Source organism: Prinia subflava, chromosome 1, assembly GCF_021018805.1.
Source record: "Prinia subflava isolate CZ2003 ecotype Zambia chromosome 1, Cam_Psub_1.2, whole genome shotgun sequence".
Taxonomy (NCBI): domain Eukaryota; kingdom Metazoa; phylum Chordata; class Aves; order Passeriformes; family Cisticolidae; genus Prinia; species Prinia subflava.
In genome coordinates, this window is record NC_086247.1 from 8,505,441 (window position 1) to 8,521,838 (window position 16,398).

General features: G+C 37.7%; 1 protein-coding gene across 5 annotated transcripts in view; it reads right to left on the minus strand.

Moving 5' to 3' along the window:
• EFR3A (EFR3 homolog A) overlaps window positions 1-16,398 on the minus strand; it is a 78,107-nt gene that overhangs the window by 20,813 nt on the left and 40,896 nt on the right. For 4 of the 5 annotated variants that reach the window (XM_063410766.1, XM_063410699.1, XM_063410620.1 and 1 more), the window contains 8 exons: window positions 15,214-15,351; window positions 10,424-10,502; window positions 9,297-9,432; window positions 7,950-8,114; window positions 5,632-5,746; window positions 3,728-3,779; window positions 810-982; window positions 296-371 (listed from right to left, as the gene is read on the minus strand). In XM_063410766.1, the coding sequence (XP_063266836.1) occupies window positions 296-371; window positions 810-982; window positions 3,728-3,779; window positions 5,632-5,746; window positions 7,950-8,114; window positions 9,297-9,432; window positions 10,424-10,502; window positions 15,214-15,351 (934 nt within the window). The remainder of the gene's footprint in view (window positions 1-295; window positions 372-809; window positions 983-3,727; window positions 3,780-5,631; window positions 5,747-7,949; window positions 8,115-9,296; window positions 9,433-10,423; window positions 10,503-15,213; window positions 15,352-16,398) is intronic. The other variant, XM_063410537.1, reaches the window with a different exon arrangement.

Sequence of the window (16,398 nt, forward strand, 5' to 3'; positions counted from 1 at the left end):
AAAGTAAAATGCTGTGCAGGGATCGAACAACAGGGAGACCTTTTGAGAACCATGTTTTTGACATATGCTGTTCTAATTTCATGTATATAAAGGTTTTAACTGAAGACATAAAATTTTCTTGCATGGAATCATTTATCAAGTATCTAGAGCACCTTAAAATTGAAATCACTGTAACTTGATTACCATAATTTGAAACTGATCTTTGTGACTTCTTGCAAAACCACAGCTGTAGAAGAAAAGCAAAACCACTGGTTCATTTATTTCTAGACAGAAAAGTGATGTTCCATTCTGTTACCTTTTTCATGAAGCTCACGTCTTGCCTTGAAATCTTGTCTCGTTTTATCTTTAGGTCAGAAACATCTGGTATTATTCTACAAGTGAAAGAAATGTGTTGTTTTAGCAAGAAAAAAAAAAGTTGGAAATGAAAAGAATGTGGAATACAGGAACTACTCAAACAGATCTTGACCCAATTCCCATTTTAATTACATCCATGCCTAACAAGGATATTCAAATTTCAGTTGAAGAGGGAGAACCAGAAAGAGAATTACCACAATCATGTATTTTTTATCTACATTAAAAATCTGTCTTCTACACAGCTAAATCATGATATTTGTAATGGTTTTTTAAGGTACTGTGCTCTGAGACTTACCTGTAAAACACTTGCCATGAATAAACGACACCGAGCACTGTGCATTTACCAAAACAGTACATTAATAATTCATATTAGCAAAAACATTTAAAAATCAACAGTGCTTGTCATTCAGGTAATGAACTGGAATTTCAAGTAGGCAACAAATCAAAAGCACTACCTTATCCCTCGCAGCTTGGCTCTGTTGTCATGTCGATCAATGAGGTTGTGCAGGATTTCCAGCACCAGCTGCCTCAGCTCAGAGTCTTCCATGAGAGAGGGAGACAGCAGTGGGTCCAGGAAGGGGGCAGGAAGTGCATTACTTATGGTTGTGCCTTTGTATCCTGATGTCACCTGTTCATTGTTGGAAATAAAATTAATGTGTCATTACTGCATTAGAAGAATTAACTGCAGCTGTCACACACTTTTTAGTGGGCTTGCTTTGGCATCTGCAAGGTAGATTCAAATTAAAGCATTATATTAATTTTGAAAATTCCTGACCTCAGCATGAATTTGGAAGGACTTCAGCACATATTTTCAAATCAAGTCCCTCATGTTAAAAAGATTTTTCAGGCACACCCAAAATAAAAAATAAAAGTATGATTTATGATTTTTTTAATTAATATGGCCTATGAAAAGCTGCAGTGCATAAATTGAAGACAACAGTAATTCTAGTCAATAGCTACAATAGAGATTTTTCCATTTCACGTTTTGAGCTGTTCACATATGGTAGAGTCAGCTCATGTGAAATAAAAAATGAAAAATTAGGGCCTATACATACACTTTAAAGATTTATGGACACTATCGCAAAATGTGAAGTAAGCAAATATCACTTAGAAATCTGGTACCATAGCGTTACTTTAAAAATTAATGCTACCTCTGTCTTGTCTCATTCAATTACTTTTAATTAAAACAAACTCTGCAGGTACACAAAGAAAAAAAAACTTCTACCTAACTACTAATTCAAATTTTAATTAGCTGAACATCTACAGTAGTCAGGAATATTTAAAATTTACCATCCCTTAAAATGGCAGTTACCACAATATTACAATCTCAAAATATATTACTAAGTATATATAACCTGTTGAGGATGAGGGGAGCAAAATTATTCCAAATTTAATTACAATAAATGCAATAGTATTTTCATCTAAGACTCACATAATAATTGTATCTTCTTTATATATGTTCCACACCCTTACAGCTTTTACATGTGAACTGTGTTGTACTGGTTTTGGCTGGGATAGACCATTTTCTTGACAGTAGCACATGTGCTACTGTGTTCTGCATTTGTGACCAAACCAGGGCTGGTAACACAGCAATGATCTGGCTGCTGCTGAGCAGGGCTCACACAGCTCCACAGGGATACCCCATGCTAACATGTGTCATGTTCAGCAGCAGAACAGGAGGCAGCACGTGAGGGCTGCCACTGCTCAGGGACTGGCTGGCTATCGTTGGCTTGTGGTGAGCAATTGGCTTTTTTTTTTTTTAATGAGGATTTTGTTTTATTTTATTATTCATTCTTTTTCGTGTTTCTTGGTTTTTCTTGGTTTCCTGTTTTTACTTACTAAACTGTCTTCATCTCAACCCACTTTTCTCACTGGCACTGTCCTGGTTCTCTCCCCACACCCCTGGGGCAGAGTGAGTGTCTGGGTGTCCCTGGTGCCTCTGGGTTAAATCACGACACTGAGCGAGCACAGTGCCCACAGCTTAACTGAGGGGTTCACAGGGACGTGGCTGACAGAGGCACCAGGGGACAGGAAATATCTGATCAATCATTCTGGAAATGGAAAATGACTGACATTACAAGCAGCAAGGCTGCAAATCTAAGTGCACACTTTTAATGAAGTGCCAGATTTCAACTGCCTATACAGCATTAACTTGTCTGCCTGTGTATGCATGACAACAGACTAATTATGTTATGAAATATTATTCTTTTGTAAAGAATACGTGATGTACAATGATGGATTTTTTCCAAAATATTTATCAATGACTAATTTATTAGGCATAGAAAAATGACGTTCACACATTTGTGCCACGATGGGATTTTACTTCCATATTCTAAACGGGATGCAAACCCAAATTAAGTGTCCAAAATGTTAAATCCCTTCCACATGTACATTCTGACTCCCTTAAAGTATACCTACAGGCTGTGTAGCACTCAGAATCATTAGAACAATTATTACCTCTTTTAATGGAATTCTAATACTCATGACATGAATATTGTCAGGAACAGTTTTGATTTAACAAAGACAATATGCAAAGTGACCACCTGAGGGCCTTCCTAACAAGTTTTCTGTCCTTAAATTGCAACTCCAAATGCCCAGCTCTTTCACAAACCAGAGCCTAGGATTTCAGATCTGAACAAGCCAAGAATGGCTTAAACTATTTGCCTAACACCATACATGAGTTTCATGTCAAAGCAGGGATAGAAACTCATTTTCCAGAAGGACATTCTTCTGCTTTAGTTTGTGAAATCATTCCCCTATTTGAGTCACTAAACAGTTTTCAGCTTCTGCTACAAAACAGGCCATAATTCTACTGGCAAAAACCTCCTTTACTACCCACTTTCTGATTTTTACCATCTGGGTCTATTTCCAGAAATACTCTTTGAAGATTTACAGTTGAAAAATGTATTTGTGATAAAAGATTAAATCACACCTTACAAGAAATTTGGGAAACATTAGGAAGGAAAGAACAACAGTGTCTGAGGTATCCATTCTTATGATTTAAAAAATATTGGCCATTCTACTAAATACCACTTTTCCAGGCTCAGAGATAAAAGCGATTTCACTTTGATGTTGCCAGTATTGCTGGCAGAACTCATCCTACTCCAGGATGTTCTTTTGCATCTGCAGATCCAATTATAACTGACATTCACTGAAATGCTCTAAGAGGTAGAGGCGTATTTCTTATGCTGTTTGTAATGTAAGTTGGAAAAATGCTTTCACAATATTACACAATAGAATTACAGGTCTATGCAATATGAATGTATGTTTATTTTCATAATCCAGTGTTGTATGCTGTACTTTTATATGCAAATACATACATAAAGTGAAACACTCTGTTTGTAACATAGTATACTGGTCACAGAAGGCTTACCATAAGTAAAGATCTCAGTAACATGATTTGAATCCTCCTGGTTCCCAAATCTCTACAATTGGAAAAAAAATTGCAAATTAGGTTTTCTTGCATATCTTTGAAATATTATTCTACTTTAGACATTATTCTCATTTTTGACAAGTGAATACCGCAGTCTTGAAAGGGATGCTGGATGATCATACATAAAGGAAAATATCTCCAATGGAGCTGCAATAACAAAATGTTTTAGAAGGCCACATCTACAGAAAGGCTTAAAAACTGGACATGCAGTTGAAGATAAAGTTAAATTGTATATGTGAAGCAGATAAAAATCTTTATGCTCTACTCAGAAATCTCTAAAATGTTCGACCACTGTGACTCTGATGTTATTTTTACAAGCATCAGCACTGAAAATTTCTTCTGGATTAAAATGCAATTGAGTCTTTCAAGAAACATGGGCATTTCTTCTCTAAGTCAGACCCCAAAACTTTGAGACTAGAAAAATGTTATTGGCAAAATCAGTAAGAAAAACTGAAAGACTTCTCAACTTTCATATCACAGGAGGTAAATGAAACACTTCTTGACCTGTTTTAAACCTGTTTTCATTTTCCTCCTGCAGGTACTAAAAGTAGCCAAACAGCTAAAGGTATACAGTCACTATTCTTGCAAGATTTTAGGAGATAAAACTGCACTTGGAATAAATTGCTCCATTCAAAGAGATTCTTTCAGGAAAGTAAAAAAGGCACAAGCCATTTTGTCCATTAAATAATGTAAAGGAAGATCAATTCTCTTCACAAAAGTTGGCCTCTACCTAACAGTGGGAACTTCTACCTTAATGGGCCACAATCCTGCCTGTTTGTATCATCCAAATGTCATGGGTAGCTGAAACCAAAATTCTAAGTAATGAAGACTTTATCAGCAATCAGAAAGCCATCTTTGCTCAGAGTGACATATGCACATCATACTTACACACTGCTCAGGCACTTGTTTACACAGAATCTCATAAATGGAAAACTATACAATTAAAAAACAAACCACCACCCCCAACTGTTAATCCAAACAGAGAATTTCTTATTGATTCATCCTTGAAATACCTCCATAATGAGTGACAACTGCCTGGCACAGATTTGTATCTTCCATGGAATAGCATCCCATGCTGCAGGGATACTGTATGAAAAGCTATCAAGAAGCTGGAGAATGAAAATAACTTCCTGTTTAATCTAGTAGAGGATCACTTATGTGATGCAAAGTGTCTGTGCACATCTGGAAAGAGCAGCTGCAGCCTTTTCAGTGACTTCCCCATACTGAGGAAATGCAGTCTTTTAAACAAATTATTCGTGTTACAGGGAAATGTATTCAGTATAGAGCAACTATTAAATTGTGGGTTTATTAAGTCTGCCCACTTACAGCTTTTTCCTATTTCAAAATACATAGGGAAAACACAAAATGCACTTGAATTTCTGCAGTTACTTCTTAATCTGAAGTCAACTTGTACAGAATTAAAAACAAACAAACAAACCAACCTTAAAAATAGTTTGTAAATTATGCAGCTATTTGAAAAAATGTATCTATAATTGCATTCAACTCATTCTCAAAACTCACATATAAAAATTATAGAATTAGCAAACAAAAAGTAAAGTACACAGTTTCAGCAAAAAAATTGTACAGATGCAGTGAGAAAGAATATTTTAGTGAAAAATAAACTGACTTCCAATCAGGTAATTTTTATCAGTAACATAATGGTCTGTAGATTGATTTCATATTGCTGACACTGAGCTTGCCTTGGTTTGGCAGAGTATTTAATACAGCCCCTAAGGAGCGAGAGCTTGCATTTCACTTTTCTTAATGCTTTGCACTTCTTAATTTTTCAGGATTCTAAAATCTAGATTTTTAATTTGAAATCTAATAATGTAGGATATACAAACCCAAGGCTACTGGGATCCAGCGATTTTGAAGTTGTCCCCACAACAGGTACTTTGCTCATAATGAACATCATAATCTCTGATCTCTGGTAATCTGGGAGATTGCTTCCAAAAAATCCTAAAACAGAATGAAATCACAAAAAAAAAAAAAAAAGAGATATAGGGCCATTCGCTTTATAAGAGACCTTTTAAAATACAAGCAATATATTAAAAGGTCAAAATAGATGAAGAATAAATGTATGATTTGTTTTAGGGCATAATCTCATATTTATTTTTTGCTAAATGATTTTAGCAAGTCTTTTTCATGACACTCACTTTCATCTTTGAATCCTAAAACCTTCTAATTTTATCCTCCCCTAAATATACTATTTAAAAATTAAATATCTGGAGTCTCTTAACTTCTACTTAATGAGGAATTGGAAGTGTTTCTCATGGCACACAGTTTTCTTACTTTTGTCTGTTAGGTCTCCAAAAAGTATTACAAGTGAGGGGATAGAAATCCCAGAGACACAAGTATTTTGGGACTGTTGCTGCTCTCGGGGAGTGATGAGGTGAGCAGCTTCTGTGCCAGCACCATGGGAAGAGGAGCACTCCAGCACTGGGTACAGGGAGGGCTCCTGGACCAGGGGAACCTCACAGCAGCAGAAAGAGCCACAATGGCTGAGGGAACCTGGGCTGGCCCAGGAGAGATGTCAGGCACACACACACCTCCCCTGCCTCAGAAGTACCTCTTAGGGAGTGCTAGCATCAGCGGGCAGGAACAGCACTGCAGCTCCACCAGCTCCACCAGGGAGAAATGGTTTGCACTCACAGAAGACCCTGTCCTCTCCAGCTCTGCCCCCACCCCAGCTGAAGCAGCTGCCCAGACACAGCTCCAGTGGGAACAGCTGCAGGCTGGGCCCCGCTCTTAGGGCAGCATAGCCACAGCAGTGGGCACAGCTGGGGCAGTGCATCCAGGGAATTGAAGTAACACTGTTATTCCCAACATTCCCCATGGAAGGAGATCGGGAGCACTGGGTTAATGGCAAGCCCAGTGTGCATCAAGTGTGCCCTGGCAGCCAAAAGAGCCAACTGTGCCCTGTGGTGCACCAAGCACAGCATCAGCAGCTGGTTGAGGACGTGACTGTCCTGTCCTGTCTGCACTGCACTGCTGCAGCCCCTCCTTGAGCCCCTGCTTTGGGTGCCTCGATCTAAGAACATCAAAAACCTTCAAGGGGAGCATGAAACAGGAGGTGCTGATCTCTCTCTGATGACCAGTGACAGTATATGAGGAAATGGGATGGAATTGCATCAGGGGAGGTTCAGATGGGACATTAGGAAAAGGTTCTTCACTGAAAGGAAGGTTTGCCACTAGATCAGCCTCCCCAGGGAAGTGGTCACAGTGACAAGCCTGGCAGAGCTCAAACAGTATCTGGACAATGCTCCCAGGCACACGGTTTAGTTAAAGCAGCCCTGGGAGGAGCAGAGAGTTGGACTCAATGATCCTTACATGTCCCTTCCAACTCCACATATTCTATTTTATTACTGTGCAATAGTACAATGTAACTTCAGTAGAAAGAAGCTTCGCTTTAAAAGGTTGGTTTGTGGGGTTTCTGGGATTTTATTTTGGTGAGGGTTTAACAATTTAACTTGGGAGTTTTAGTGAAGTGGTGAGAAATAATCTACTATATACTCTTTACTGCTCTACAAAGCTTCAAGGCAAGCGAAGGTACAGATCAGTGAAGAACATTTAAGTTACATCGCCCTTGTTCTTTAGGAAAAGGAATACATATCATAAATGCATCCCAATATATAACATCTCTATAATAACAGGAAAATCTGAGAAAGGGGGAGACACTGGTAAGAAAATCATTTCCAGTGCTGTGCATTGAAGTACTTCAGTTAAGTCACGGTAGCACAACTGGCCATTAGGTGTCATTGTTGCTACTGTGTCTAACACTCACTTCTATCAATTTTAAAGTAGTACCTACTAAAATACGTATTACTGTATGACTGTTTGCAGAGATTTTCATAAAAGGACTATTAGAAGTTCTGTACCAAAGGTAGAGATTTCTACATTTCAAGGGCCACATAATAATATAATTAAAATTAATTTTAAGTCCACCAGCATTTTTAATTTTCATAAGTTTCCTGGCAATGTGCTCAGTTAACACTTGAAATAAAAACTTTCAGAAACCAAACACATAAAGCAAGACTGAGAATGAGAGGCAAACACAATCAGAGAAACCACACTTGGTAGTGGTGAATCATTCCTTCATGATTCAAGCTGGTCCACTACCATCTCATTGGGGAAGAGGGACAAGGGGAGGAATTTCACTCACCAATTGTTTGAATAATTGCATTCTGGACAATCCTCTCATCACTCTCCTTGGAGCTTGTGCTCAAAGTGGCACTTCCTGCTGAACTGCGCCTGTCACCCAGCTCAAAGTCAACACTGATGCGCAGGTGCTTCAACAGGGTATTAAAAACCTCCAGCACCGTCGGGCCTGGAAACAACAGGTAACAGTGATTGCACCTGTCAAGGGGGAGATGTCTGAAGAAAATAAAAACGGGGCTTTTCAACCTATTTTCATAAGTAATGACAGTAGGATGATGAAGAGAAACAAGTGTTTGTGGCATCATGACTGCAGATAAACTTTTGTTGTGTGCCTACATCTTGATATTTTAGAAATTAACTTGGAATCAAGAAATACAATCAAGGTATGTCTAATCCATTATGATCCAGTAGTGGGCCTGGCCAGAAAGGTGGTAATCTGATTTTCCTTGAGCATACAACTTTTGCTTCACTCATCAAATTGTCTTTATCTTGATCCATGAAACTTCTCATCTTCTTTCTACATTGTCCCTGTCCTGTGGGAAAGGCGAGTGAGCTCAAGTGGGCCCAGAGTCAACTCACCAGGCACGTTTCAGATACAAAATAGGAATGGTTGCTGAAATTAAGGATTAATAATGGATTAAACAGTAGGTACTTGTCCCTGAACTTCAGCTGTTTCAAAATCTCCTACTGAAGTCCAGTTCTATCCATTAGATCAAATAATGAGCTCTTTTCATCATATGGTAGAAGATTTCACAAGTCTGTGCATGCAAGTGGGTCTCATATAAAGAGGAAGGACTGGCTGAGGGTCAAGCTAATGAAGCAAAACAATAATATTTCAGCAGGACACCAAAGAACATCAGGAAGAGAGCACTAGAGTGGACATCTCTTCAGAACTACTCTTATTTCAAGGAACTATCCTAATTTTAAATGACACTATTTCACCTTATTTCAGCTGCTTCACAGTCAGTAAGGAAAAATTTCTCAAAGATCATTCTACTCCTGCAATACTCAGGTCACAGCAGTATCACAAAGCAACAGTGCTCTTGACATTTTGTAGTGACACACACTTCTCTCTGACTTTTATGATTTCTTTCCAAACAGGAATACCTATCTTTTACAATTTTTTCACTCATTTTATTAATGCAAAGGATTATATAAGAGTCAAACAACCAAATACATATGCTTGGAGTAATTGTAAACCAAGTAAGATTTCAAGCATTTTATTAGCAGAAAGGAAAAAAAATACATAAAACCTCAAAATGTTTCCAATCAGTCTGAAACCAAAGTGAAAATGAGCACCACCCTGCAAATTTATCCATTGTCCTGGTGCCTTTAATTTAATACAGTTTACCTATTGATCCTTTAGCTGCTATTGCAACTGCTTCCAGAAGAACCTGAATAATGCCAGCACGAACTCGTGGTGAATCCCTCTTGCGGACATCCAGGTGTCCCAGGATTTCTTGTATTACATGATGGGAATATTGGGCCTGTTAAAAAAAAACAGACAGAAAATCTTCATCTGTGACTTTAACAAGAATAAGCTCATACAGCACTCAGCTATGACCATGTTCCCGTTCTGCAACATTTTCATTCAGAAATTTATCAAAATTACAATCATTTCATACATAATGTGGATTAAAAAAGCTGCCATGAGAGATGAAGCTATACAGGTTCATTCAGCCAGCCCAGTGTACAAAAGCTTAGAGTCATAAAATATCCAGGAACACCTAGAAGTACAGAGGACCATGAAGTGGTCCTTCACTCAGCTAACTGCAGTTCAGAGAATTCAGCACCATTGATGTAAGTGCTGAGAAAACTCAGCTTTCTACCACAAACAAGTTACACTTTTATCTTCTGGGCATCTTTGTTTGATGCCATCAAAGAATAATACCTTGAAGTTTACAACAGACAATCACAGAATCATAGGATGGCTTAACTTGTGAGACACCTTAAAGAGCATCTCGTTCCAAGCCCCCTGCCATGGACAGGGACACCTTCCACTGGACCAGGTTGCTCAGAGCCCTGTCCAACCTTGCCTTGAACACTTCCAGGGATAAAGCAGTCACAGCTTCCCTGTACAACCTGTTGCAGTGCCTCACTGCTCTTCTGGTAAAGAATTTCTTATTAATACCCAATCTCTACCTTCCCTCCTTCAGCCTAAGGCCACAATACAGGTTGTCCACTATTAAAAATCCTCAGCACAACAGCTGCATGTGAATTTGGTCTTGGGTTGGAAAAGCAGCACAGCTGTATTGGCACAGAGAAATAACCAACCTGAGAGATTTTCTTGTCAAGCACAATGTCACACCAGCATGGTTATCCTGCTCCTTGTTCTGGAGAAGGACCACGCCACTACATTCCCTTGGATCTTTTGGATTCTTTGACTTCATCTACTGTCTACTACTAGCACAGTGAGATGAGCATTGAAACCTCTCTCATGTGCATGCAAGGATAAAACAATCCAGGAGAAAATCCTACCTGTATAGAATACATGATGATTTTAAAGCAGGAAACAGCAAACTCATTAGGATCCCACAGTCTGTGATGGTCTAAATGCCTGTAAGCAAAAATTAGAACATAATGAAATAATTACATTCTGCAGATATAATAAATGGTATCTTAAGAATTTTCTCAAAATTCACCTCAAGGGGATTATTTACTTACATAAAACTTCTATACAATGACTTAGGAACCAGGTGAGAAATTTAGAACTTCACAAAAGCAATTGTTTTCTAGGTTAGGGCGTAATCACAAAACATTGTGCTGAACAGACATTCCTGTTCCAGAAATTTAAGGAACCTAGTTACACCAAACATGTATAGTTAAGAAAATACTGTTTCCACAGAGAGTGCTGTGACATTTGATGCTTATTTACATGAAAGGGATCTGCTGAAGGTTGTAACACCTGAAGATTTCTACTGTACATAAGATAAATAAGTTGTTTTGAATTACAAACTGCAAAATAATTAGGGCTGAATGCTCCATACAGAATAGAAACTCTAAGAAATATTTTTGCTTTCATGGTGGTTTCATAAATAAAATATATGGAAAACAAAAAAGAGCTGCTCTTTGTCTGTATATGCCTTTATGCTCTGAAGCATTTCAACACTTACTGCAAGAAATATCAAATCAAAATCCAAATAACAAATGCATCAGTTTCTCTTTAAATGGAATAGGAACCACAAATGAAAAAAAAATGTATCAAAGATTTTTGCAAAAAAGAGATCTGAGTCCCTGAAAAAGCATGAAAAAAGTAACTGTGTTTTTCAGTCTAGAAGATTGAAGAAAAGGTAATTTTGGATCCATTTTAATCAGTATGATTTCAGTTTTAAAAAATCAAAACAAATCCACAAAAAAATTTGCCAATGAACAGCAAACATGCCAAATCAAACAAACAAACAAACAAACACTTTGTAACAGAAACTGAATTTGTGTTCCTAAACAGGTATCTCAGCTACAGAATCATTACTGCTCTCCCTTTTCTCAAAGAACTTAGGAAACATATAAAGTTGCTTGAAACAACAAACTGGAAAGCCCTAGAGGTAAAAGAAGTCAGCACTGTGAACACAGGAGGACTGGCTGGATGCTGTAACTTACTCTGCCCAGAATCTGGAGATCTCAATTCCCTCACTGGGCAGCTGCTCCCAGCCCTGTCACCCACATACACAGATCTCCTTCAAGGTTGATTAAACCAGATGACACAAAGCATCTCCTCTGCCCTACATTATCTTGCACTCCATTGCAGAGATTAAAAAAAAGTTCTGCCATTTTGACACATCGCATACCTTTAACAGAAATCCCTAGAGGAAAGAATGTCAGGAATTATAAAGGTATTTGCCTGCCAATATAAGCAGATTTGCATTACTAAATATCCAACTTGAGTACCCATTGGGGAGAGCTGCCTTTCTTGTGCACAGGTGTATTTAATCCTGCCTTGGGACAGAAAACCAAACAAAGTTACTACTTTAAATCCTTCAAGGCTTAGCGGTTCATAATGTATTTATTCATGTCTTCCTCCTCTCATAGTATCATTCCAGTACAGTCCATCATATCTTGTACATGATAGCTTATTTAAGCTAATTTTTTTGTCTCATCAAATGGAAAATCATACTCTCCACTATCTTCTCCCACTTGGATCTGATGCTTTAATCTTTCAGGGCAGCACATGTTCTCTGTTATCCTTGACAGTTCCTATTCATCTGCTCAAAGATCAACTCAGGCAGATTATGGTCAACTGCATCCCATATCATGTTAACAAAAAAACATTCCTCTCTAAACAAGATATACAGTTTTATTTTGCCAGAAAAGCCAAGTATGAGCTGCTTCAGGTAGATGAACTGCTGGGAAGACAGCTGGGGGAAGATGACAGACTTGGTTGAAGCTTTGTGTAACAGCTCAACGGGCAGCATACTTTGTATACTGGAATTTTCCTCCTAAGGACAGCAGGATTAGATTCCTGTAGGTGATGTATTTTACTAATCATAACAAGTATATTCAATGTAGTTTTGTTTTTGCAAAGGATAGTAAAGGGTATTTTTAGTAGGGTGCATTTACTTCAGTTAAAATCAAGTCGCACCTTAACTCCTCTTTTTTTTTTAATTACATTTCTTCCAATAAACAATCTAATAAAGATTGCAAAATATTCTATTGCTGGATTAACAAATGCCAAAGTCTGCCTTCCATTGAGATCTGCTACATATATATAGCACAAATTGTGCACAAATTGTGCACAAATTGTGCACAATTAGATCTCTCAAAGGAACAGCAAAACCAAAAATGCAAGTTTCTGGGGGGAGAGCCACCAATGATCCCTGAACTCTTTCTCAGTGCCATACATGCAAGAAATCCTTTAAGTAATAGATGATAAATTGATAACAAGGATCAAAAAGTGTAACTGAGGCATGCATGTATGGGAATATATAAAATATTCTGCTCATGCATCATGTTTTCTGAAAGAATATTGAACACCAGTCTGTTAATATTCCAAACCTCTGCACAAGTGATGTGGTAGCTGGCAAGAATGGAAATGATTGTTACATTTGGGAAGTTTCAGCAGATTTCTGGATCTCTCTGAATCTGTCTAATCTATTCACCTTTGCAAATCCATGCTAAGTACATCTCAATAGCTTCTGACTGTTGACACAACATAATTTCTTTTTCACGTAATGTTAATGTAACATTTTTTGACTTTCATTAAGCAATTAGCGAGATTAATCTGTAAGATTTTATTACAAATTATTACTTGAGAGTTTCTAGCTACCGCATGTAGACAACTTATAACCATGGCGATTTTCTGCCTAAGGCAAGGAAAATTAATGTCAATCCAAACCTGTACCAGGAGACTGACTTCAGATTTTTGCTATCTTCATTATATTTAAACCCCTCAATCACTGAATAAACTCTGCCTCATGATGCAAGCAGCACTACTCTCTCAGTTTTGCAAAGAAGAGGTAGCATGTTGCCTGATGCTGGAGTGCCACACGAAGCAAGCCCTCAGGTGGGGAACTGAACCTGCACCTTCATGTTAGCATTGTAATAAGAGGCCTTATCTACATTTCCACAGTTGCCTTAAAAGCTGTGAAATAGCTGAGCATTGTTTGAAGAAACTTTTCCAATCAGAAGCTAAGTCAGGTTTTTCAATCTGATCAAGTGCAGTAGACCATCTCCAACTTTCATTCTAACTGTTCTGTCATTCACAAAGTGAAGCTGATTAGACAGAGCACTCCCTTTTTGTTTAGGAAATACAGCTTGAAATTGCATTTTATGCATCTCTTGTTCTTCAAAAATACTAAACCTTTACAGCAGTCATTCCTAAAAAGATACATTTGGCAATTTGTCTTCAAAGTGGGACACAAAAATGGTGACAACAAAGACTCTCTATTCATAGAGGAGATAACATATTCTGAGTAACTGGTCACTATCTACTCATTTTGGTGCATAAATACAGCATGTGACAAGCTGAGGTGCACACAGATTCAACTGGCTCCTTACAGTCATAGCATGTAAGAAATGAAAATAGGCTGGAAATAATATTTTAGAGATGTAGGCTTTAGATTAGCCACAGGAAAAGCAGCTATGATGCCTTCTCAGATCCCAAACCAAGCACTACCTCTAGTCTGTGGTATCAGGAATTATACGTAGGAAAATTCCCTGATGCTAAAATGATTCAAAAGACTGAAATCACTGCAAATGATGATAAAGTTTTGAGACAAACCCACAAAAAGAATTGAGAAATTGTAAGAAAGCAGCTGCAGTATAGTACCATCCAAATTGCTTAGTACCTAGGTATTCACTGTGATTACGGGTATTATGGAGGAATGCAAATTTTAAATCTAGGAAGGACTGAGTGTTTTTAAATAAAACACTCAACTTTGCAACAGAAACTCCTATCAGATTGTATAACAGACACATACAGAAAGTAAGGGAATGGTACAGTTCTTTGTAGTCAATGCTTTTTCAGGGTAAATAAGGGGTTACAAAAGTTTTCTGTCTTCAAAATCAACAGTATCTTTGTAATTTCTGTTCTTAACACTAGTAAATTGAAAATGGCTTTGGTACCTTGAAGGTCTTTCAGTGTATAAATAAAACATTTAACTAGGTGGGAAAAACTAGGCCATCTGAGAGAAGATATTCCTGTACCTGGGATATACTTTGAGAAATCTACAAGAAGAAGTAAGCAGGTCTCCTCATGACCAGGAAAAGTCAGGGTTTGAAAGTGGTATCACTGATGTTATTATACCTGATGAGGTATGATTTGTACTGCGTGTTTTTGTGCATAATGTGCATACTGTGTGCATATCTGCCACTCACTCCTAAATGAGCTGTTAAAGATGTTCCACAAAGAATATCAAAACAGGTCCTGGAAGAAAATGGCAGGAAAATATAAACTAATTTTATAGGGCACAGTATTTCTTTGTGCTACTTGTATTTTACTTGGTTTGCCTCTCCACTGATTGTAACACTCATCTGTGGGACATTAATAGCTTGAATGAAGTTTCACATTGAAAAAAAAAGGCCAGCTGAAGTAACAACTCATGTAAATGATTGTATTTCACTTCTAAAAATCACTAAAGCAGAACATGCATTCCTCCATAACTGCCTTCAACTTTACAGACAGGCAGCAAAGAGGAGAGATTAAGAGAGCCAATTTTTTTTAAGAAATGTGAAGGGAAAACTTTGAGCTGAAAAGTAGGAAGAAATTTAATGCAACAGAATCGAGGATAAAATAAAGAAAACCTCTTAAAATCTTCCATGAATTTTCAACTTACGCAAAAACTGGTCTGACAGCATTATTCATATTTCCATAGGTGGCTCGTCCCAGTAGTTCCCTGAAACAATTCTCAGCCAGCACACAAGGATTTTCTTCTTTTACTCCTGCTGCAGGAGAGGATGGGGGGCCTATTCTGCTGAAATAAGACAAAATGCATTGATTATATCATTGACTAATATCCAATTTTCTTTACTGTATTCACCCCTGGATGAAAACATTCATGAGTCACACTCTTGGACTAGGAAAGAACTGTATTTCAAATCTGCATCAAACCAGAATTCTGAATAAAATATTTTATTCTTTTATAGCAGGGCCATAGATCATCATCTGCTCACTCAGTACTGACCACTGTATTAGTAAATATTTATATGGCAAACACAAAAGCTGCTAATATTCAGTTAACTTGTTACCTACCACACTTTGACAAAACACTGCGTGTTAATAATGAATGAAGGCTGTAAAACCACTAAAAAAATGTAGACAGAATCTTAGTAATATTGTTCAGATTAATGATCTCATTCACTGCCCACTACTGAGTCCATACTGTGTGGGTGAGCATGAAATGAAACTCCAATACTTCTGCACAAACAGATGGCTTGTGAGTTGAAAAAAAATGTCTGAGTGAACTAATCAGAACATTATCACCCACACATTTACCTCTCAGTAGACAGTGTAGAAATTGGTCACCTTCTACCTGGCTTCCATCATTCCTGTGGACTGGGCTCTGCTGAGCCCCTGGCTGTGGGCACCGTGGTGAACACAGGTTTCAGACAGAAAGCAAACAGCGCCCCCAGGGGACCTCCATTACTTACCAAGAGTCACTAGACCTACAAGTAGCAACCTTTTTTTTTCTCTCACAAAACACATTATAGGAACTTAAGTGAGGATTCATTCACTTACATTAACATTATGCATCTTTAATTTTAGACTGCAGAAACCAGTGCGCTAAATCCTTAAACATAATTTCAGTTCTGCAGTGCAAGCTTATGGGTTAAATATGTTTGAAAGTGTCAACAAAGAGCATTCTGTTAAGCATCATAAAAGCTTTAGAGCATCACAGAAAGTTGCAAATTGAAATAACACCAGCCAAATGAACATGTTAACATCATAGCTGTAATATATCTTTTGATGGCAAAAGACTTTCTAGTTTTTCAATACTACTGCAATCTAAAGTTTGCCATAC